Source organism: Anser anser (assembly GCF_964211835.1).
Source record: "Anser anser genome assembly, chromosome: 9".
Lineage (NCBI taxonomy): Eukaryota > Metazoa > Chordata > Aves > Anseriformes > Anatidae > Anser > Anser anser.
In genome coordinates, this window is record NC_139729.1 from 23,994,825 (window position 1) to 24,019,187 (window position 24,363).

Sequence of the window (24,363 nt, forward strand, 5' to 3'; positions counted from 1 at the left end):
ATTTTGCAGAGGGCTTGGGTTTACACGGAAAAAAAACGTGCCTGGGGAGACCACTAGCGGAGTGCCTCCAGCACTGCATCGGGCAGGGGAAAAATCATGAAAAATACAGAACAGTGACTTTAATTCATTCCCGTGGCTGTTAATGAAACAGAAATATTGGAAGCCACACTCCAAGATTAGTAAATCGTGAATTAAATATATCCTGCTCTCAATCCAACAGTATTTTTCCTGTTCCTTAGCAAACAAAGTAAAAACCACGAACAACACGATGCAGAGCCTTATTTTTCACATTCCTGAGCGTCACAATTCAGGGACACAAGGCCACAGCTTTTGTTTTATCACAGCCTCATCTGAACACTGCAGTTACTGCCTAAACAGTCCTACAGGGCTGAAAATCACCTTTGAAGAGGAGCTTTTATAATAAACACAAATTTAATGGTTGCTTTTGCATTATATCATTGCCTACACTCCTCGTCATTTCATTTCTATGCCTGGCTAACCGTATTTTTGTGAAGCCACGCTGCCTGCTGTCTTGCCATTGACTTCCTTGATGCTCACTGCTGTTATTTATGTCCGAGTGCCATCTCCACATTGTCTAGGGGTTGGTTCTAGGTGGATTTAATCTTTCCCTCAAAATACATTTGCTCATTTGTTATTCAGGAGATAAACGTCATCTCTCGAGTGAAACTAGTATTGTTCCACTTCTTGGAAGGCACGATTGTGTTCAGCAGATCACAGCATCATCTCCTGATTTGAAACCACATAATCCCGTGGGTTTTACAAAACCTGGGAACTCCTTAGAGTCACTGTAGGGCAGAGCTTCCATCAGCAGTAAATAAAAATATTTTTCAGCACATAAAGTATAATTACCATTTCTGATTTTAAATGGTTATACATCACAGCATTTTGTATGGTGATGTGTGTTATTTTCTTCATTACTAATCTAATAAGGAGAGGTGTGAACGACTCAAACATTGCTGGAGTAGTTAAATAGCAACAAAAGCTGTGCACCGGAGAACATGCCAAATACACAAGTGGTTATATTTACACATACAAACACCAACTCTGTGTCGAAATACAGAGAAATCTTGCTGTCGATATCTTCATGGAGCCCTACGAGGCCTAGGAAATGGACTCACTGTGAGGGGGATCTTGTAGATTTTGCCAAAAACGCCCTTTATAAAAGTAGGGAGCTGCTGCAGGCTGTGGGAGTTCTGCTAACAAAGCTTCAGTGTAATCAGGTCTTAATTTATTGTAATCAAAGCAAGGCAGACTGTCTTCTCTAAACCAGCACCATTGTTAAACACCTTCAGAAAGTCACATTTGTGTTTCCTTGTACAAAACACTGCAAAGACAAGTGTTGTGACATTACAGTTTTTTATTTGTTTTTGAGTCCACAATCTGTACATGTATTTACACGGCATGAAAATGGATAACAGCACAAAATACAATTGAGGTATAAGCTAAGAGCACAGTATGTCATGTTTCAATAAATATAATTCAAAATTTGTAAACTAAGTGACCAGATAGAAGCCTCTTGTTTACTAAAACCATATAAAATATCCGTTAATCTCACGTGAGGTAGAGGACAGTTTTGTGTGTCATGTAATGCAACCACAGCAACGCTAGCAGTAAGACTGTACATCATTGGCAAAGTATTAAAAATCCTTGAATGCACTGATCGTTTTCACAGGCTTTTACTATGGTTTCGGAATAGTCATCCAACCTGTTGCCTTGAGCTAAACAGGCTGGTGTTTTGCAACTACTTTCTGGAATTTAAGATAATCGTATTGGCATGTCAACATCAATAAATACTTTTGAGAGCAAGTACGAAAACACAAAAACAGATTTTGTCCATCACAGAAAGCAACGTAACTGCAACAAAATATTTTAGACCAACTTTTTATTATTTCCTAGAATTATTTTAAATACAGTATAACTGTGCTTTCCTTTAAGTGAGGTATCTATATTCGAAGAAAAAAAATATCAATTGATATTGTTACATATATTCAATTTTCCAAAAACAAAATTTTAACCATTTGCTGTGCTTGATGAAGTGCTTAAAACTCATTTTTCAAGCATTTCCCAACTGAACCACCAACTCTGGAAAAAAAAAAAGAAAGCTAAATAATGGAAAAATCTAAATAATAGAGACACACAGTGAACTTGTCATGCAATTTGTAAGCAATGAGTGCTTTCACAAAAGCTAAAAAAAAAAAAAGGATATTTTTGAAATAGATTTGCAACACATAGAAAATTCTACAAGCTTTCTGTAATGAAAACACTGATGAACACTTCTCCCACTACAAATGAGCAAAAAGATCAAAAATTGCAGCTTCTTGCTGCTTGCTGCTGACAGCTTAAATAAAACTACTGATATAGTTCAAGCACAGATTAACAGGTAGGTGTAATTACGTCGTTTGTTGACTTCACCATATTATAGAAAACTCTGTTGTGTGGATCAATTACATGAATTAAGTGCAGAAAAAATACAAAGTTGTTATCTTTGCTGACAGTCAAAATATATACTCTACAAACAAGTGAATTCTAGGAAGCTGACCGTGACAGCATTTCAAGGCCAACTTCACAACTAATGCTAGGAAAGTTTTCCAAAAATTTCTTAACACATTATAGCTATCCAACCCCCAGTATAAATCAAGAATGTATGAATAAACAGTCGTGACTTCTAAAATATGGACCAAGCCGTATTTTTTCAGGCCACTGGTAGCTTTATGCTCCCCCTCCACTTTTCCTACTTCACTAATTGCATTATGCCTTCACTATATACAAACGGTTTTACACCTAAGCTATTAATATATTAAATATAGAATAAAATTAGTTGAAGGATGTGAAACTTAACTACATTCACCTAAGTTCTCAAGCTAAACGATATGCTTTACAAAAACTAAACACAGACGGACTCAAGTTTGGAGATTTTGGATAAAATCTCTTTCGTCTAGGGACACATGGCTACTCTGTGAACGAGGGTTCTCTCAGACTTGCAAAATTTCTCTCAATTCTTATATTCTCTTGCTCATTAGAGTACACAAAGCTTGTGAAAGTTCTTTTCAAAAAGTCTAGGAGCAATTTAGGTATTTCAGCCTGAATCCTACTTTGTTCCAAAAGGTGCACTAAGCAACTTTGATTTCAATCTAGGTGTTTAATAATCAAGACTTAAAATTGTGAACAATTCTAGGATTTTTTTTTCCTAAAGACTTAATGTCACAACTATCTGAGGAAACAACTTCCTGCCTAAATTGTTGGCAACCAAAACCTGAAGGTAGAACAAACAATAATACATAAAATGAGCATGCCATGGCTAAAAGCAAGTACCTAGTGACAGAATTAGTTTCTACCGTTAGGTGTGCACTTAAGTGAAGGCCCTTAAGCTCTGATTCCAAGTTCCTACATTGGGTTGTAAAATAAACCACTCAATATTAACTAGCATAAGGTAGTGAAAAAAGGTCAACATATATTTGTTCTGGAACTTGCATCATATTATTTACAATTTACTAAAAAACTATCTTTCAAAGACTGAACACACAAAATCTATGGCACATTTATGTATACATTATTACTTAAAATCAGTATAAAATTAAGTCTACACATATGAAAATTATTTATGTTATGTAAAGAACCTGAAAGTAATATTTAAGAATTTTAAGAGGATTACAATAATTTAAAATGCATCCTAACTTCATATTGACTAAATGGAATATTTACAAAGCTACTTTTTAAGTCATTTTAATAAATGCTCAATTAGCTTTTTCAGCCAGATGTTTTAGAAGTATTAGGAGGCCTTACCTGCAGCTGGAATTGCTAAAACTGCTATAAGCTGCTGGAGTTTTTGCAGCAGTGAAAATATTAGTACAAATTACGGCCACCAGCATTTTATTGGTCTGTAGCAGGAGCCAGCAAGCCTGGTTGGCGCGCGGTGGAAGCGCTGCCCGAGGCACGGACCCCGGCTGTACCGGTCCCCCACTGCAACCAGTGGCAAAATGGGAAACTGGAGCGGAAGTCACGTAACGTAGACAAGACCTGAATGAAAAGTGAATATACAGTACTCTGGTATAATAATCCCGTGAGGATGCCATACATTCGCCAGCTAAGCTATAAACACTGCGGTAAATCCCGTACTCCAGCCCTACCGTGTGGCCTTCTCTACACTGACAAGTGAACAAGTTTGGTTCAAAACACTGATACTGAAAAGCAGCTCCAAACGGTCTCTTTTGATCCTCTGATAACACCCAGAAGAAACTTTGTGGTTCCCCAGGACGGTGTTTCCTTATTTATCAACTTAGCTAATCCAGCTTCAAGCTGCAGTGCCTAATAATAATCACACTTTTACCGACATTCTTGCCCACTCCCCCTACAGCCATGTTCTTGGTGGTTATTAAAATAAAACATTCAAGTGATCTTAAAGCAAGTGGTGAACATACAAGAAGAATAATTTATAATCATTTTGTTCCAAACCATCACTCTGCTGTAAAGACAGTCTTTTCTTTTTTTTCTTTAAGTAATAATTTGGAGATGGAGCTGAGGAAGAAGGGAAAAATGTAATCTGGATCCTCTTTTCTGATTAACATCGTCAAAGAAAAGTGTTCCATATTTTTTCACCTAACCTGCCTTAATTATCAGTGTAAATGTGACATAGAGTCCATAGACAAAATTATATACAGCTATAAAAAAATCATTCTATGACTCCATGACATTTATCACCTAATTTTTCATTCAATTTAAAGATTTGTGCAATTTTATCTGTCTCTACGATATTCAATCCTATTATACCACTAACAGAGAGATAAGGAAGAACTAGAAGTTTTCAGTTTTACTAGTTCAGAATAAAAATCGATGCTAGTAGGCTTTCACTAGTGGTTTCACCAGTACTAACTGAATTATTAAGAGAGTTATAAACCTAAGTACCTTAAAAATGTAACAGGAGCTAAAGCACAGTTTGAAATTATGTAGTGAAGTAACAAAACTGCTAAGACATTTCTAGTCATCGACATAATCAGCTAACACCTGTCAGCTATATCAAACTTTTTGGAAAGAAGTGCAAAGAAGTACTTCATCTTAATCTGTAGTCATGCATTGAATCTACCAGGAATCAGACTTCTGAAGTACTCAAGTAAATGTTATATATACATAAAACAGAAATTCTGTACAATTACACATTTTTAAATGTTATAGCTCAACAAACATGCTGTATTTCTTAATTCATGGTAACATTACCATGCCATTCAAATGTAGAAACTATCAAAATGATTTTCAAAGTGCCATATCTTAAAATTTGATTTTTCTAAGCAATTATCATCATGTCAGTTAAGGCCTGTTTTATGTGATGAAAGAAAAATCCACTAGCTAGCAAGAAGCTCAAAGTATGGAGGCTTGGGGTACCAAAAAAATAAATACTTTTTTTTTTTTATATAAATATTATTTTTCTTGAAAGCACTAGTATCTGAAAACCAGGTAAGCCACTGAATCATGGAAGTTCAGGCTGGAAGGGACATTCAAAGATCATCTAGTCCAACTCCCCTGCCATGGACCGGGACATCTTCCACTAGCTGAGGTTGCCCAAAGCCCCGTCTAACCTAACTTTGAATGTTTCTAATGATGGGACACCCACAACTTCTCTGGGCAACGTGTTCCAGTGTCTCATCATTAAATTTTTTTTTTCTTATATCCTATCTAAATCTACTTTCTCTTGGTTTTAAACCATTGCCCTTTCTCTTGTCACTACAAGCCCTCGTAAACAGTCTGCTTTACCTGCAGTACAGAAAACAATAAAAGAAAATGTGATTTTTATATTTTAGAAGATTTCATTTTTGATTCTATTTTTTTAATTTACGAAAAAAAGCCTGTTGTTTTCTTCTTCTAGCATGGTAACCACATGATTACTGTAAAATGCTTTAGAGTGAATGAATTGTTAAATAGCACATACTGAAAAGATCAGCTTGATTTCACGTAACAAAATTATGGGAAAAACTCATGCTGGCAAATCACCTCTGATAATCATCCATCTATTGTCACGGTGATTTTGGGTATTACCTTACAGATGAAAAGCTGCCTTTACTTTCTCCAATTAGAAAACACAAAATTCTCACTGAAACCCAAACTATTCTTGGCCTTGAAGAAATCAGAATTTTTAAATTTTTTATTTTTTATAACTGATGCTAAAATAAAGATCACCAAATATATTTTAACAGACAATGTTAGAAGGTATAGGGTCCTCAAGACTGCATTAGAAATAAACAGAAACTGGTCACTCTGAATCGTTTCTTTTTTTTCATAGTTTGAGAAACAGCAGTACAAATAAATGCAGATTTTCATTAGTTAGGAAAATCTAAAAATGTATACCTATCTATTTATTTATATATATGTATATCTTCATCTGGACTTGTCTGGCAAATAGAAATCTGTAGAGAATACTTTCTCTTATCACACAGAAACAGCTTACAATTCGATAAAAAACAAAACACCCTGTTTGAAAGACACAGTCATGCTTCCTCTTTGAATTTCTATTTTCCTTTTCCATTTTTTGAAGATTTCAAAATCTGTAGCTTCAATTCTTTTATCATCATCTCTAACTTTTCCCTTGCCTCTCGTTCTTGCCTCAGTTCATCTTGAAGCTCTTGTCTATCTGCCTCTGCATGATCCAATCTCTGTCTCAATTCTGCTAGCTGTAAAAGAGAAGACAGACATTTAATTTTAGCAAACGTATTTGTAAACATAAACTATTCAAGACCCCACCGATGACCACCCTGTGAATCAGATAAAAATATTTTTCACCATTATTTATCAGCTCATTTTCTACAGTTATCAAGAATTATGCTACACCTACTACACCAATAGCAAATGACACCAATAAGGAAAGTTCCACAAACATCATATTATAATCAAAAAAATGGAAGACGTTGATTTTTAAATACATATAAATTCTAGTTAGATGAACTGCCACATCAGCCCATATCAATAATGTTAGGAAGACTGTGATGATGTCTGCATCAGATGTTTCACAAATCCCCAAATAAATAGCACTTTTCCACTTTCCATGTTAACTTCTCTTACCTGACAAAATATTACTATTTTTTTCAAAGACTTAATGCATTTCTAGAACACACGAAAACTACCAACACTGCTTTTGATATTCTTTAGCATAAATGAAGGAGAAATGAGATGCAGAAAATCCTGAATATAACCGCATTTATGTGTGTTCAAATATAAACACGAGTCTATCCAGGATTTCTTGTGAAATATTTTGTGTTTCAATGCAGAAAATTAAATATGTTTTTAATCTTTGGAGTACCGTAAATGTGAAACTTGCCAGACTGTCAGAAAGGCTTAAGTAGACCAAATGATACCAGCCACTGATGAAAAGGGCATTTCTGTTATATATATATGAAACAGAGTAATTTTAAAAAATTAACCACATTTTGTTTATATACGAATAAATATTGCACCTAGATTTAAATAATTAAAAAACTATTTTGAATTTATTGGGGTCGGTTCTTTCCCATCAAAACTTCTTTACAGTGAGATCTGGAAAAGTCTGAGGAATTTTTCAACTGTGACAAAGTTCATGTCAAGTTGCTTACATGTATACTACCCTCAGTTAAAACAGGGAGACTAGAAACCAGTTATCTTCTCTTCCACTGATTTACGTGTTTCTTATGAAAAGACCTCACTGAATCTAAAAACTCCATCTGCATTAATGATGATGTGTATCTATCTAAATAATCGCTACATGTACATCTCACTGAAAAAAAAAAAAACAGCTCATGAGAATGAAAAAAGGAGGAGCATACAGGAACACTGGTGTTTGCCAATTGCTGTACAACATCCTGGGCAAAGAAACTGCTGTGCTGATTTTAGAGGAACCTACTGCTCAATGGACATTAACCTTCACTTGTATGATCAGAACCATGTAAACGGTTCTTAATATAATCAGAAATATATAAGTAATTCTTAGACAGCACTAGCCTACTAACACAAGTCTTCTGACTCCACTGCTTTGATTATGTGGACTGGTGCAGCACGGTAAAGCCCACTGCCTGCATGTCACAGCACGTACTACATAAGCAGGTCCTCTGGCTGAGCTTTGGTTTCCAGCTGTAAGGAGAGGCTTCAGTACTGGTTATACTGCCCTGTTGTGATTGACAGGGTAAAGCAGCAATTAAACTAGACAAGTCAACAAAGGAGTAAAAAAAAGGAGGAGAAAACACTTAGCACATCTTCAGGCAGGGCTAGATAGAAGAGCAAACATTTACCCAAATTCCAACCCCCCTATTTTCATTAATTTCATTTAAAGTACAAAGAGGGTTCTTCTCAGTCCACAGTTCTCAGAGAGAGACAGCGCAACTGGCTTCAAGAAGACATCAGCTTAAAGCTGTTTTCAATGCTGTGTAAGACAGCTCTGGGAAATTAACCATTGCCAGGACCTCTGTTTAACTCAGACGCTTCTGACAATTGCTTGGAACCTGGGGTCCAAAATATAGATGTGATAAATGGAAAAAAAGAGTCAAATGATATGTTCCAGATAGTTATACAACTAATAACCAAGTATACTTTCATGGACAGAACGTATTTAGTATTCTAACATCAAAAGAAACAATCGATGTATCTCCTTGGGGAACAATCTATGTTTTTTATCCTCTAAAGAACGTAAACTACACAAGCCATACAAAACACACTATGCACGATTATCTTCATAAATTAGAACATGTTGTTACTTGCAGTAATAGGGCTTGTACCAGATGTTTGGTAAATCAGACCTTAGTCAGAGAGGATTAGTTCTGGCAGCAAAGGCTAGGAATCTGTGGAGCGGGATGTCATGAAATTAAATTCATGAGAAGGATTTATGATGCTAGTCACTGCCCTACTCCCTAAAAATACCAAAACCAGTCACTCAAGTACAGCCTGTTTCTTATTTTGAGACAATAAGAACAGATAAAACTATGATCAAATGACCACAAAGTTTTACTGAGCTTAAGTTTTAGATTTTGTTTGTTTAAAAGACTATGTTTTCTGTGACAGTACAAAGAACTTCAATACACATTTAATCATAACAGCAATGAATTTTGAAAAGGGCCCTTCCAAGTCTGTCTTGGGCGTTTAATGGATTTTTCCTATTGGAATGACCTCCATCATAAAGAAGCAATAATAATAGTCAAAAAGAAGGTGAAAGAAAAAAATACCTCCATAAGTTATGATATTTGAACCCAAGAGGCAGGAATAGGGAGAAACAAAAATCCCCAAAAAATGTCCAAAAGAGAATTCTTGATCAAATACTTTGATAGAGCACAGAAGGGGTTTCATCAGATGGTGCAGAAGATGGTACCACCAAGGAACACACAGAGCAGCAAGGTATGCTACTAACCTGACACAAAGGCAGTCGAGAGGTTTGGTACTTCCCCCTCCCTCCCCCCCCAGTAAAAAGAAGAAAAAGATTAACAGCTTATTTCTATAACTAAAATGATAATGTTTAATCCTGTAACATGGACAAGCCTACATACATTAAAAACATGACTTGTTTTAAATGAGAGTATTACAGACCTCATGTTTAAGATTAATTATTTCATCAGCAATATCATACAAATATCTGAAATGGGAACCATGCAGCACCTGACAGGTGAAGTGTTTCTGTAAGTTGCATTCTCCCTCAGTTTCAGTCCAGGGAAAGGGAAATAAACATGCTGTCATTGTTGCTTATTTTGGAGTTAGTCTATGGCATCAGAAGATATGGAGAAGACGAAATCTTACAACGGATGAGCAATAACTTTGCAATTTACTGATACACTTCTCACCTGTGCAGCATATTCCGCTTCTTTGTCTTTTTCTAAATTGGTGTCACAGGTACACTTTTGCTTCATCACTTGGTCCAGTTTCTTCTCCAAGTCCCTCTGCTCAAAATAAAATTCTTCCATTCTTTGAGCATGCTCAGTTTGCAAAGATTCAAGTTCTTTTTGTAAATTCTGCTGTTCTTCAGTTAGCTCCTTCATAGCTTTAGAGTTGCTTAACATTTCCACTTCCTGTGGAGACAGATCAGGATTACATACACCTTGGTTCTAACACCAGGGAAGTAAAACACTAGCCTTGTAATTTAAATGTGTATCTAGAAACAACGAGGCCAAAAAGAGCATATTTATGTTAAGGTAACAATAGCCTGGTAATGGTAATTATCTACTTATCAGTGCTGGCATGGAATTTTGTAGCAAGCACTTAATTCAATATAACGACATCATTTATACTTTCAAGTACACGGAGCTTCCCGAAACAGATCCACAACATCCAGCAGTGAACCTCAGAAAGCAGTAGCACTAGTTTACTAAAACATACTCTAAAGAGGAAGAGGTGCATCATCAGAAAAAAGAAGTGTGTTTGGTTTCTTTTTCTGTTAACATTAAGACCTTTTGAAAAATATCAAAATATACATATATATATATATAAACTTCTCTCTAAGCTTTACCTCCAAAAGCAGAACACCTTAAAAGTAGCAGCCCTGAGACCCTATCTGAGCTGACCAATTCTGAGCTTAATGTTAAAAAAAAAATAGGTCTGGGTTATGAATGTAAGCAGCCAAGACAGTATTTACCTAAGTTAGTACAGAAAATAGAAATGAGGCAAAATCACAAATGAACACCGATTTCTAATGCCATCCATTACTAAAAAGATCAATAAAATCTCCTAAAAACAAGGTTTATCAAATAGAAATAGGAAGGTGGTATTCTTGTTACACATGCCAATGATAACATCGTTCCCAGGATATTGATGTCTCCATCTTTAAAATCCTAAAAATTGAGAAATTTTTAGAGGACTTAAAACTGTATTTGCCAAAATACTTATATGTTCGGAAAATATTTTAAGGTAGTTTTCTTGTGGATAAAATAAAAGAAGTTCAAACACAGTACTTACAAACTGAACACACATCAATTATTAGTAAACTCTAACCTAATAAACACATAGGACATTAAATATTTCGTGTCTGGATTCAAGCTGGGGGAAAACTATCTGTGTGTTCTGGTGTTTCTACATGAAAGTCACCTGTGAGATTGATTCTAGAACCAAAAATCTAACATTAGTTTTCTGTAGACAAAAATTAAAGGTATTCAGACTGGCACTGTACCATTTGAAGCTGCTGTTTCCTCCGCAAAATAGTATTTAGTTTTTCTTGCTGTTTGATGTAGGTTTTCATTACTTCTTCCATGATCCTTCCCTTGTCATCTTCACAGCTGATGTCTTTCATGAGAGTGGGGGACAAGGTTCTCATGCTACCTACTTCAACACGTTTAGAGTCTCTAGTGCTTTTGGTAGAAATGCGCTCGGATTTTCCACCTCTTGCAGAATGAGTTGACACAGGTGGATCTATAGATAAAAGAAGAACACAGCATAAAAATCACACGAAACTAAGCTTAGAGTGAAAAAAATGCAAAGGGAACTGAAGATTAAGAAAAGGTCAAAAGAATTTTTGGAAAACTGAAGTGACATGGAAATGATCAGAAAATACTCGGTTGGTGTTGAACTTTCCAAAATTACATGCTATAAAAATTGAAGAGAATTCAACATAATTTTCTTTACAGTTTATCTACTCACCTAATCGTTTATGCTGTTCCATGCCAGCTTTCAAGTCAATTTTTTCCTGTTCTTCAAGAGAAAGCTCTGGATAGGAGGCAACTTTTTTGTGCTTTCCGCTACTGAGCTTTTTCTCTGACTGTCCAGGTGAAGATTTAATTACTTCTGAAGCTTTGACTGCTGTTTTCGCAACGTCCTTGTATTGTGATGCAAGGGATACATTTGGGGCAACCACTTTATCACACATATAAAGGTAGTAACTGCAACGGTAGAACAGTACAACCAAGCATGAAAATGTGTAATGAATGATGAATGAGAGCAGTAAGTTTAATTTAATCTGATTTCAAACAGTAAAAGTTCCAATGAAAAATAAGCATATCCTTTCAAAATTTTTCCTACGCAAAAGGAAATAATGACCTACTTCATCTTTACTGACTAGATTATCTAGATACAGTTTTACGGCCATCAAAAAACAGATTTTTCAAACATGACAGATTAAAAAAATCATATAAAAATCATTTGAAGTCTTCATTTAAATGCAAAGAGTGAAATTAGAATGGCACCAGATCCAGACTCTAGCATTTTCATAATCCTCGTATTAGCAACGGAGAATGGCGGAAGGGATCAGTGTAGTGGGAATGAGCAAACTGCTCTTTAAACAGCAAAGCTGTGTGCTGGCTGTGCTGGGGCGGACCCGAGACCAGCATCAGACGACCTTTTTTCCCCACGTGAGTTTACAAATCTGTCTGGATTTTCACAGCTCCTGACTTCTGGGAGAATTTGTCTCTATTTCCCTAACCTAGCCACTCAGCTTTCGTCTAGTACAGAAGGAAAAATTGCCAGATCTGTTAAGGGCAGTGCCAAGATAATTACTGTCACGACGTTGGAGTCAACACTGCTGCCTTCACCACTTTCCTTCCTCCTGGTTCTGAAGGGGGCACCGGCAGAAACAGAAAACAGGGACCATCTGAAATGTTCTGCCATTCCCGTGTCTGCATGGAACTAGTGTGTATTTGTGTTGCTTTGATGCATGCTGCTAGTCAAAAGAGCCTGATCTCACCCATACAAACTAAATGCATTGCCCCGCAGGGATGCAGGGTAAGAGGTACTTCAACAAAGACTGTTTCTGTGGTTGATGCAGAATACAAAGTGCGCACTATGTGAAGGACGTGCACTTGGTTTCTAAAACCAGGAAACTAATCAACCAACAATTCAGCTGCAGTCATTGTTTCAGGGTGGGATAAAGTCTTCAGACGTTTTTTGCAAGTTTTTTTTGAAAGAAAATTAAGTTGCACTCATGGTAAATAGGCCCTATGCGGTTTTTCACAGACATGAGTTACATTATAATAGGAAAGATTAAAAATTAGCTTCTGCCATTTCTACTCTGAGAAGGGAAACTGTAATTACATTTCAATTTTATTTCCTACTGAAGAACACTCATACATCACAACTTGAGTCCCGTACCAATAATTCACTCATAAGCAGTTCATTAATATTTACACTAAGAAATGAATAAAAAGTTAGGGTTCGATTATTCTTCCTAACAGTTCAGGTTGCAAGCACATATTTTTTTTCAGTTGAAACTATCTTTAAACAGTTAAAAGAATTTAACCCGTGCATACGATGCTCAGAGTTCTGCACAGGAAATTCAGTTACCTGGGATGGAAAAAGGAGGGTGGCTGAGGTTCAGTTTCTGCTTCTTGCTTTATAACGGGATACCACTGGGATAACTCTAGGCTCTGCTGTGAATCCACCTAAAGCGAAGAAAAAAGGAAAAAAAAAAAAAACACAATAAAAACCAGTAATTGTGCCTGTAACACACAGGCACATATTATTCACATTTTAATCAATGCTTCTGAGTGGAATGGCACTTACTGCATTAATACGTATAGACAGAAGTGGGCAGAAGCAGACAAACTGGGGTACCGGAAAGCAGACAGCCTTTGGCAGAGGAACAGGGTGATGCAAGCACCAGAAGTTTCTTCCATCTCCAATTTCCCATTATGGGTAAAGGAGCAATGAAACCGAAAGAAAATCTCTTTACAAAGCTACATAAAAACTCTGCTGAGATCTCCGCCAGGGACATGCTACAAGTGCTTGAGAGAAGCGGAAGGAGGATTCCACACTTCCAAGGCTTGTATGAGCCTCTGCAATGAAGCATCCACATCAGAGTATGTGCTCGCCAGATGCTTTACTACAAAATGAATAAAGCGCAAATGACTGGTGTTAGAGAGAAGACCGCTAAAGGAAGTTAGGACCTTTTATTGGAGATCTGGGCAAGGCCACTGCAGGAACCTGACAACTCCATTCCCTTTGCAGTAACAAACAGGATTACTCCGGGCGCATCAGAAGACATCAACTTGCAAAAACCTTCTGTGCGTTCTGTATTTAGGCAGCAAGTCTCGTCGTTTGTCTCAAGAGGCATTTCTGGAGTTAACCACGGCGGCCACCTCGCGGCCTGAGAACCGAGGTCAGTTTTAGTGCAGCGACCACCAGAACTGTGGCGACGCCAAAGGCTGTGCCGCAGCGCGGGAGCAACCCGGGCATACCGAAGGCACTTCCACGGTGAGCGGGCGGGCATGATGCCACGGAGCCCAGAACTCAGCAGAAAACAAGAAACTCGGTGGCTAATGCACAGCCTACAGGTTTCTTATTAGCACAAAACTGTGTGAGTACAGTAGGGGAGGGCCTACATTGCCTACTGCTAAAGTACCGAAAGCAAAAGCGTAAGTACACTGGGAGGTGAGTAAGCTCGGAGTGCAATGCTAAGGAGAGAGGCAAGGCACAGGATCGCATTTGGAACGTCCCAAAGACGAAGGGTTTAATTAGAAATTTATTATTACTACTTCAGAGCTTCTTGTTCTTCTTTGGGTCTTATTTTACAGATGAACTACTATTTTCCTTTATTAGTTTTCTCTCCAGAAGGCAGGGATGGACCAAGACCTAGCCAAGGGGGACTGTCCGTCCTGCTCCCTCCACGACGACCTCAAAGACACGGTGACAGCTCTGAGGAGCAACCGCTCAGCAAGCGGTGAGAAGGTGACAGAGCAGCAAATGCAATATCCTGTGCACAAATTTGCCCAGGAGCGTAAGAAAATGTAATGTCTGTGTGTCACATCTAACAGCTCTCTCACACACGAATGAGGGAAAGCCGAGACTTGCCAAAGCAGCGCCAGCTTCCCCAGGACAAGGAAGCAGAGGCTGTGATCCAAACACTCCCCTATTAAACTCTTCTAACCTTTTGTACTTTCAAGATGAATACCCGTGAGACCAAACAAAAACCAACCCTCCCCACCATTTTATCTCTGCTAAAGTTTTCAGAGTTCTTCTCTCATTCTGATTTCATGTGCTGCTTTAGAAGAAAGAACTATACAGGTGTGCAAGGGAAGACTCCAGAATGAGTTTTTTTTGTATTTCATTTGTAGCACTCCACTCCAAATGACTGCTACTGTTAACTTGAGCTATTTTTTCATCCGTATACAGGAAACTGAAAGATCTCGTGGTCAGAAATCTGCTACCATAAAGCAGGAAGCAAGCAGTGTAATAGGTGTGACTCTGGAAGGTAATTTCCACAGATGCACGCACTCCGCGACAGTTTATTACCTGTACTGGCATTGCAAGGACAAAGATTGTCACGAGAGCCTTTATCAGACGACAAGCAGTCTCCTTGCTTTGAGCTCACCTGCATCTCTAAGCACTTCAGCATGTGGAAGCATGCCATATTGCAGACTTTCGTGGAAATATTCTGGTAAAATCCCTTACAGCAGACCGGCACAGCTGTAAAAATACTTGTTACTGTAGTAAGCCCTTCTGCAATGCTACGTTTTGAGGAGTTTACACTGAGAGGTGTCAAACACCCTGCACACCTTTTTGGGCCCACTGATCCAGCCTGCTCTTGCCGCTGCTCCTCTGGAGTCCACAACCCAACACCCAACAGGCAGAATGGATCAATCAAACCAGCAGCCAGCAAGCAGACATTTAAATGACCAATAAACAAAAAAGAAACACAGCGTGGGGCAGGAACCATTTCAGAACATCTAGGTTTAAATTATGCACAATAAACTTGTATATTCTGCGAAGACAAACATCTCTGATGGCATTCCCTGCACATCTCACTTTCATCTACTTGTTACTCTCTGCTCCCTACCAAATATCCTCTTAAAAACCTATTCCTTGAGCATAACACGATTATTTCCCCAGCAACGTTCACCATTTATCTGGTGCTTGTCTTATTATTTAAACTGGGGAAAAAGCAGCTCTGTATTTTTGAACCACACTGCAGACTTGCAGCGGTATTTTAGGAAAAAATACTATGTCTATTATTAACCATTGTCAAGATACCGGCCTACTGCTCATTACTTGGACTGCTTAAAACCCCCTTCTTTTGGCATATTTCTCTGTACAACTGCTTTAAACAGAAAGCTGGTGCTGAACAAGCAGACGCTGGGCTTCTAAACAGCGACTTATCGATGCACCATTACCCTGCAGGCAAAGTCATGAGACGGGTGGCTGGCAGGCTAGGTGGCCATACACCACGAGCGTGTGTGCTGGTGTAAACCTAACAAATGAAAAAGTAATTCGTAATACTTCATTTTCAAGCTCCTTTCTGCTGTGCTCAGCTGCTGCAAGGCATACTGCATAAAACATACTCAAAGGTCAAAAGGGAGAATGAGTATTTCCGCAACAGTTCTGAACTTTCCAAAGACTGCCTATTTGAAAATGGAAAAAGGACCAACAAAACCAAACCGGCTTGAATGAAATTACTCAGAGCCCAAAGAGGAAAATTACAGCACCTGTTCATCAAAAATGTATTTCCATGGTGAAGCCCTGTCATAGATTTAACTTGGGCTTGATTTGACAAGCGTTCAACATTTACAAAAGGCAAGCAACGTGCTTCCAAACAGCATATTTACGTGTGAGCAGAGAAAGATTCAGGAGTTCTACAAGAGCAGGCCAACTTACTTTGGACCGAGTTCTTTTCTGGTTTTTCTCACTAAATTTCTCCTTCATTTCCTCCAAGAGATGCTTCAGCTCCTGCTCCTCTGACGTCCCTAAGTATTTTTGGTTAATGTGAAGGTAGCAGTGCCACTTGGCTGACTCAAACCCCCAGTGGCAGGTCCTCTTGTCAGGGGATCTATGTGAGTGCATCACGAATGTCTGGGGTGAAAACATCCCGTAGCACTCCAGACACTGGATACAGGGGTCGTCCGGCGCAAGGTAGAACTGAGGTGCAAACAAACCCTGGCACTTGCCCAGGCATTCATGCTCTACTTCAAAGGCACTGCCAGTCTCTTTCAGTTGGGCCAAGGTGTTCTTACCGGGGAGAAAACTGCCATTTTGGGGAAAAGTGCGAGGGCGTAGTAAAGCATTGCATAGTCTCTGGGCATCAGTCAGTGTAATTAGCCCACAGGAGGGAGCGTTGAACGGAAGAATTCCCAAAACCTTGAGAATATGAAGCTGGTCAGAAGTGCACCTTGAGCAGTATATATACAGTTCATCACACACGGTATTAATCTGTTGCAAAGAAAAGTCTCGGAGAACGGAATTCAACACTTGAGGCAGGCAAAGTCTTTTTTCCCCTCCGACTTTGAAGCAAGAGATGGATTCCCCCTCCAGTACAGTCTGAGTGAGCTCGGTGGAACTGTCTGGAGGAATGAGCAGCGGACCAGACAGGATTTGTGGCGACGGAAGAGGCAAGAAGACGGTGGGAGACATACTTTCCTGGGAATAGCGAGCCGAAAAAGCTGCCGGTCCACCCAGGGAGCTCTGGCTGCTCAAGTGGAACTGTGCCAACGTGTGTTTCAGACCTGGATTTAAATTCAAAGGCTCAGAGATTGAAGTACTGTTTGGCTTGGCATTTTCCCCATCAGCCTCCATAGGAGTTTCATCGTATTCGTCCAAGTTTTCCTTCTTTATTGTTGGCAATTTATTTATTACGACTCGCACTTGGCTATTTACGTGCATTTCTGTCATTACTTTTTTGAACGGGGGACTCCCGTCCTCCTGCATCCCCGTCCTCTTCTGGTCTGAAACCAGACCTAGCGGGAAGTTTGTTTGCGGGCTTTCCATCGCTAAACGCCACAACTTTAATTAATTAAAAGTCTCGAGCGTGCATTTTCCTGCTGGTTTATAGAAAAAAAAAAAAAAAGCAAAAACAATCTGAAGTGATCTCGATTACCTCCGGCACACCAGGTTTTGCATTCCTTTTGGTAAGAAGTTAATTCTTCAGTCTCCAACGCGAAAAACCATGACCCATTTTGCACATAATACTACAAAATTAAGACTGGAGAGATTAGACAATTTTTTTTTTTTAAGTTTTATAAATATTTGTTCGATCCTCTTCTATAAAAAACACTGCGTATAAGAAAGGTTATGCTTCACGCCCCACCGCTGCTTCACACAATAGTCTAGAAGAGCGATTTAGTAAAAAAGGAGTTGACGGAGGAGCGGCCATCCCCGATGGGTTCTCCTTCAGCAAACCGACAGCCTTCTGCGGTAAGTCTCTAGGTGCTGAGGTACAAAAGGCTCGCAGACCTCAGCCGGAGCACCGCCGATCCCCCCCGCACGCTGGGCTCCCGGGGCCTGCTCCGCCGCGCTGCCAACTCCGGGGGGCCGCCGGGCAGAGGCCGTGGGGCGGGGGGGGGGGGGGGGGGGGCAGGAGCCGGCCACCCCCGGGGGTCCCCTCCCGCGGGGCTGTCTCCGCCGCACGTCCCGGCTGGCCGCCCTCACCTACCGGCGGCGCGGCTCCAGGCCAGCGGCTGCGCCCGGCGGTGCCGCTCCTCCACACACGGCCTGCGGGGAGACACACGGGGGGGGGGGGGGGGGAATCAGCGGCGGCCGGGCCCCACCGGCACGGTCCCGTTGCCGGTCCCCGTCCCCTCCCCGCTCCCCTCACGCCGCACCGACCCTCCCCGGAAGGCCCCGGGGCCGCCGCCGCTCCCCCTCCTCCCCGCCCCAGTCTCGCCTCGCCTCAGGCCGGCCCCAGCCCCCTCAGCCGCTGCCCCCCCCCGCCGCCTCCCTCACCCGGCGCCGCGGCGGCCCCGGCAGCCCGGGAGCGGAGCAGGCGCCGCGCACGCGCCGCCGCCCCCCTCCTCGCTCCCCCCCCCCCCGTGACCTCACTGCGGAGGCGGCGGCGGCGGCGGAGACGCGCGGGCACGAACCCGCCGGGGGCGCGCCGCCTCCCTCCCTCCCTCCCTCACCCCCCCTCCCTCCGTCTCCTCCCCGCCCACCGTCTGGGGCACGGCGGGAGCCGCCGCCGGCGCCTCACGCAGAGGAAGGAGGCTGCCCTGCCCCCGCCCGGCACGGCGTTAAAAAAAAAAAAACAAAATCGCATAAAATGAAATAAAAGCAAATAAAAGGAAACGAAATGAAATTACAAAAATGGTATTTGGGTGTTTCTACTCGGTGTTCACCCAGCCCTTAGCGGCGGTGGCTCTCTGCGCGGGCGCTGAGGGCCCGGCCCGGCAGCGCGGGGCTGTGAGGGAGGGCAGAGCCCCGCTGAGGTGCCGGCGGCCGCTGGTGTCCCCGGGCACGGCCACCCCCGGCCTGGTGTCCCCGGGCACGGTCATCCCTGTCCTGGTCACCCCGGCCATGGTCCCCCGGGCACGGTCACTTCACCCCGGCCAGGCCCTGTCGCCGTGAGGCAGCCGGGTGGAGAGGGGCAGCGTTGTAGAGCAGGCGTCAAAGCGCAGCGTGGAGCCTCCAGCATAAATCAAGCCGTTACTTCATTAAAAGAGGGGTTTACGTGAGGAGCTTCTCCCTGCTGCATGGCTGGAAGATGCTCCTCAAGGACTGCTTAGTCCTTGTGTGGCTTGTTTGTAAGTTACAAGTTCGCTGTGTGCGCAAGGAGCCCGAAGCTCTCTGGTTTACACCTTTGTGAGGGCAACGCTGCGGCTGACTGACCCACTTTGCCATTGCCTTTCGCCCTGTGCAGCACCCGACATGAGCACACTGAGAACAAAAGCATGCAGCACAGGGGAAGGGGTGGCTGCACATACACCAGGCACCCCCTATGCCCTCTGCTCCCCGCCGCGAGCGGCCTCAGTCCTCTCCTTGCCCAGCACCAGGCTGGAAGGATGATGACAGCAGGAAAAACAAAAGTTACCTTGCTGCTGAGCGGTTTACAAGCAGGGGATTTGGGTACTCTTTAATCTTTGACTTCGCACCTTTGATGCGCTCAGGTTTCCTCAGGGCAGGCCGGGCTGAGTGGTGCTCCAGCCTCACGCAGAGCGGCTTTGCAAGGCACCTTTTAACTCTCTTTTAAAATACCACATCCGCTGCAGTATCTGTAACGCTTCCTTCTGATGAGGGCTGGGCAAGCAGAGATCCAGGATTACTCTAAAGTATATAATTGCCCCTTATATGTATAAAAAGAAGCATACGCTCCTTTTCACATATTACAAACTATATATATTGCTTGCGCACTGACAGACAAAGTACTGACTTCTCTGTTATTATTCCCCGTGGTGTGAGACTATTTTGTTTGCAGGTTTTGCCCTTGAAGTTAACATCTGCAAATCTTACTGTATGCTTGCACATCACCTAATGCAATCCTGGAGACACATGGTGCTTTATATTGCAAAAACAATAAATTGCTGGCAGTTTAAACAGTAGAACAGGGTTTAGAGTAACTGTGTAAACAGCTGTGCCTGGGCTTTTAACAGTAACAGTGATCATAAAGACAATAATGGTTATATTTATTTTTTTAAAGCCTAGAGAAAACCACTTGACCTTTCTATTGTTAAAGAATTTGAATAGAGATGAAGGAATCATAAATCTGAAGCAGAACACGACTTCCATTTTTACGTTCAGTGAAAGGTGGTGTAACAAGAAGGATCATCGTTTTACTGTTGCCATATTGCAGAACCCTCAGGCAGAAGGCAAGGCTTTCCTACAAAATGAAGGGGTACCAAAAAAGAAACCTTAATTTTGCTGAGGGATATAAACCTCCAAATTACTTGAAATTAAGTGTGGTCTCACTTGGAGCTGACTTGGAGGTAGGCATTTCGTAGAATGCCTGTACAAAAACATTACTTCCCTTTTCATGGGCTAGAGAAAACAGAAAATGAAGGGAAAGCATAAATCCCTTCCATTCCACGTAGGCCAAAGTAAAGATAAAAGCTTCCCAAAAGCTGAGGCCAAGATTTAATCATGGGGAAGAACACAATTAATGGATAAATTCATTTTTTTCCCTTTAATACTCTACTATTTGGCCTTTTCCAACCTCATTTTGTTTCTCTATTTTTATTGTAAATCACTAAAGATTGACTCAGCCCTTCCTCCGGGAGCACTTATCATAATAGCTATTACCATTATGGGAAGGGCCTTTTTCCTTCCCTACGTTTACCCTACTACTTTCTAGCTCCTGTTGCCAGACTCAGTCCCCTGTAGCAGCAGAATCACAGCTGAAACGTCTACACCTGAAAACATCAGTCTCTACACATTATTTGAGTTTCATGAACTGGAAGCTGATCAGGACTGATAACTTTGTACTTTCCAGCCACTTGAGACTTATCGCAAATAAGATTTGTGTATTTAAGGAAGTTTCACAGATGTTGGTCCATAAAACTATTCTTGGCTCATCTTTGCATCTGACTGCACTTGATCTAATTTAGCAACGCACAGTAATTAATAAATACTCGTCATTCCACCTCAACGTGCAGTTTGATATCTACATTTGTTGTTGGTACATTTCAAAGCACAGAAACATAAATACGTTTAAATTAATTCTGACGCTGTGCAGTGTGTAGTAAGCACCCTGGTACTTCTCATAAATGCTGTTCTTTAGCCTGCAGCAACACAGAATTACATATGACTGTGCAAGCATTGGTTCTCTTTTTGGCTGCTACATCAAACACTGCTGCTACATCTGCAGCATTGCCAGAATGGAAATGACAGAAAAGAGTAAAATTAGCGATTCTGTGGAAGGATTTTATAAATATTGGTATTTTTCTCCATTTAAACAGTACAAGAGATTCCAGCCTTACATGAAAACATGAACTGTTTTTGCCCAGGGTAGGGAGGATGCATGTCACTGAGGGGGATACAAGCAAGCTGCATGTGGGTGGATATTACATCTTTTATTAGACCTACTGATGTAGGAAGCTTAGGAATTCAGCATCATCATTTCATTTGGGTTTTAAAAGTTCTGCACATTTTCCATTTCAAATTGCAAATTCTGGTAACCATTGTGCTGTAATAATGTTGCTATAGAGCTATAATAATTAGGCAACATAAGAAAGTTTGTAGGTAGAGGACTGTCTAAAACATGTTAACTCCACCTACAACGTTTACTGTGGACTGTGCAAAGCAGATCCAAAAGGAACTAAAACCTGAGTTACAGACCCTTGCAAGATATAATCAATTGCAATAGCAGAGCATAGGAGGGATCTGGCTTTTATTACTAACTGTTCTGAATGTTCAAATTCTTTGGAAACTTACAAAATTAACCTTTAAAGTTGTCTTAAAGCGTAATTCACAAATAGCACCTTCGCTGGTAGGTTTCAACACCTTTGGTTTAAAACCAAGGCAGCCTGCACAGAATTTTTGTCTTTAAAGTCAGCTCTAAGGAAGAACCGTTATTATTTTAAAAAGTGATTTTTCCTGTATAATTAAAAAGTGACTGTAGAAGTTTCATTTTCAGTTAGAGTAAAAAGTGAGGCATATATAACATATGGTAAACCACAAGGCTTCCCAGAAAGTATATAATTTATTTCATACATTTCTAAAATAATACCAAGCAGGACACATGCAAAAATACAGGCCTCCAAAATATCGTGAATCAAAAAAGTATGTTTCAAAAAAGAACAGGTCCTGTCCTCCTCGCACACATACCTCTTTTTGTTCCTTGAAGGTCCCCTTAGGCAGTCTCTTGGGTTGATCCCTTGCATCTCTTCCACTCACGCACTAAGAAGAAGAGCAAGTGAGACAAACTAATCTGCATTTCTAAGTGCAAATAAAAATAAATCCTCTAAACAACTGCATATAAAATGAAGTGCCAAAGAACATATTACAGCAAAATGAAATAATCTTTCAGTTGAGCTGGTTAACACAGGCAAAAACTTGTTTGTCACACTGCTAAGCATGTAAAGAATTTTGTCACAGTTTAATGGATAAGATTTAAGTCGCATATTTACAAACAAGTTTCTGTTCTGACAAAAGGAAAAGCAGTGTGTTTTTAAAAAGTGTTCCCATATAGTCTAAAGTTGCAGAAGAGGACAATTTAGCACTGACTGGGGGAGGGAAGTGTTCTCTGTAAAAATGTGCGTGCTGCTATCTTGAAAGAAAAAAAAATTAATTTTAGTGGTAATTTTTAATGGTAGTTTGTAGTACTGAAGAGCACTCAATATATTTGTGAAACCTACTACAAGAAATGAATATAGACAAGATGCTGTATTAGAGATACCCTATTACACCCCACGTTGCAGAATTCAAAAAGCTGATAGATTTTAGCACGATCCACATCTTACAGGACAAGTTACTTTGGAAACAGTTATGAACAAATGCTGTATCTAACAAATATTGTGAACTATGACCTAATTTCTGCATCTAAAATCATGGTCAGAATGTAGGTGCTTAGCTCAACGCTTCAGCACCCAATGTAAGAGGGATATAAGCTCAGCCACTTGCTTCAAGCTTAGAAGTCAAATGCCTGCACGACAGATTTCCACTTCTATTTCTGTCTGAAAAAGCCCACAAAAGATGAACAGATCCAGGAGATGGGTGCTTCCCTACCTTTAATCATTGGTGATTAAATACATAATGGTGAGATCACACATCAAGTGTGCCTCTCAGATTCCTCAACACAAGCAGAAAAAAAAATTTTAAAAAAGCACACTAACTGAACTCCTCAAGAAAATACAAGATATGGTAAGGTTTCCTTCTTTTGAAAGGGGCTCCAAGCCCCAACTCCCTCCTCTCAGGAAAACACCACGGATCATATACAATTTCAGATACCTTTCTTGCTTAAACTGCTTTGAGAACATCCATCGAGGAGTGAGAATGCACGGTTAGCAGTTATCAAGCACATACAGCTGATGCAAGCTAATAATTTCTTTCATACAGCGTCTTAACATAAACAATTGCTCAGACTGAGCAGAGAGCAGTTGGCCACCAAACTGAACAGAAACAAGAAGCATGCGTGGGGGAAGGTCAAGTATTTAAGATATGCAGCCATCTGTACGTCGCATTTGTTTAGGACTGCTGCTACATGCTTTTACTAAGAAGCCAGGCTGCAAGAGGAAGTCTCTTTTAAAATGCAGATACACAGGCATTAATACACAGATATAATAAAAATGCTGCATCTGTAACAGGGTACAAGGTAAGTGCCCTTGCCGCTGTGTCAGAAACCTGAGAATACGTGGGGAGCAGTGAAAGGAACAGAAGTCAGACGGAGATAAGTGCAGTGATGACAGCATTGCTCTGAACCGCAAATCCCCAGCAGTTGAAACATCTCAGAAGCTCCAGCTGGAAGAGGTCCTTGGTCAAATAAGCTAGAATTGCATTTTAAATTTTACTTGAAGGCTTTTTTTTTTTGGTATCTGCACAGCTGACTGAAGCCTATGTTAGTTTTGTTTCATCACTGGTGCTGGAAGGAAAGACAGAAGTGACACGGATGCTTTTTCTTCACGGAGCGCGATGAATATAAGGCTGCTGAAGCACGTTAGGGAGGGACCTGCATACCAGTGTACAAGATGAGTTTGGAAATCATGGGCTGGCACAGGTATATCGGATAGTTAAGGGTCTTCCAAGGATCCCAAACAAATCACAGAGTTTCGCAGTATTTGTTTTTGAGGT

The 24,363-nt window shown here is 40.7% G+C and overlaps 1 protein-coding gene across 3 annotated transcripts; it reads right to left on the reverse strand.

Annotated features, from left to right (window-relative positions):
- Positions 1-1,886: 1,886 nt before the first annotated feature.
- SKIL (SKI like proto-oncogene) lies at positions 1,887-24,236 on the reverse strand. 3 transcript variants are annotated; one of them, XM_083847922.1, is made up of 8 exons: positions 22,402-24,236; positions 19,673-19,878; positions 16,531-18,360; positions 13,225-13,322; positions 11,590-11,828; positions 11,123-11,361; positions 9,804-10,028; positions 1,887-6,680 (listed from the first exon to the last, which is right to left on the reverse strand). In XM_083847922.1, the coding sequence occupies exons 3-8, from the start codon at positions 17,635-17,637 to the stop codon at positions 6,519-6,521; spliced, it is 2,070 nt and encodes a 689-aa protein (XP_083704048.1). In that variant the 5' UTR covers positions 17,638-18,360; positions 19,673-19,878; positions 22,402-24,236; the 3' UTR covers positions 1,887-6,518. The 3 variants fall into 3 exon arrangements, with proteins under 3 accessions (XP_083704048.1, XP_083704049.1, XP_083704047.1); XM_083847923.1 differs by lacking the exons at positions 19,673-19,878; positions 22,402-24,236 and adding an exon at positions 18,683-18,740; XM_083847921.1 differs by lacking the exons at positions 19,673-19,878; positions 22,402-24,236 and adding an exon at positions 18,592-18,710.
- Between the last annotated feature and the right edge of the window lie 127 nt (positions 24,237-24,363).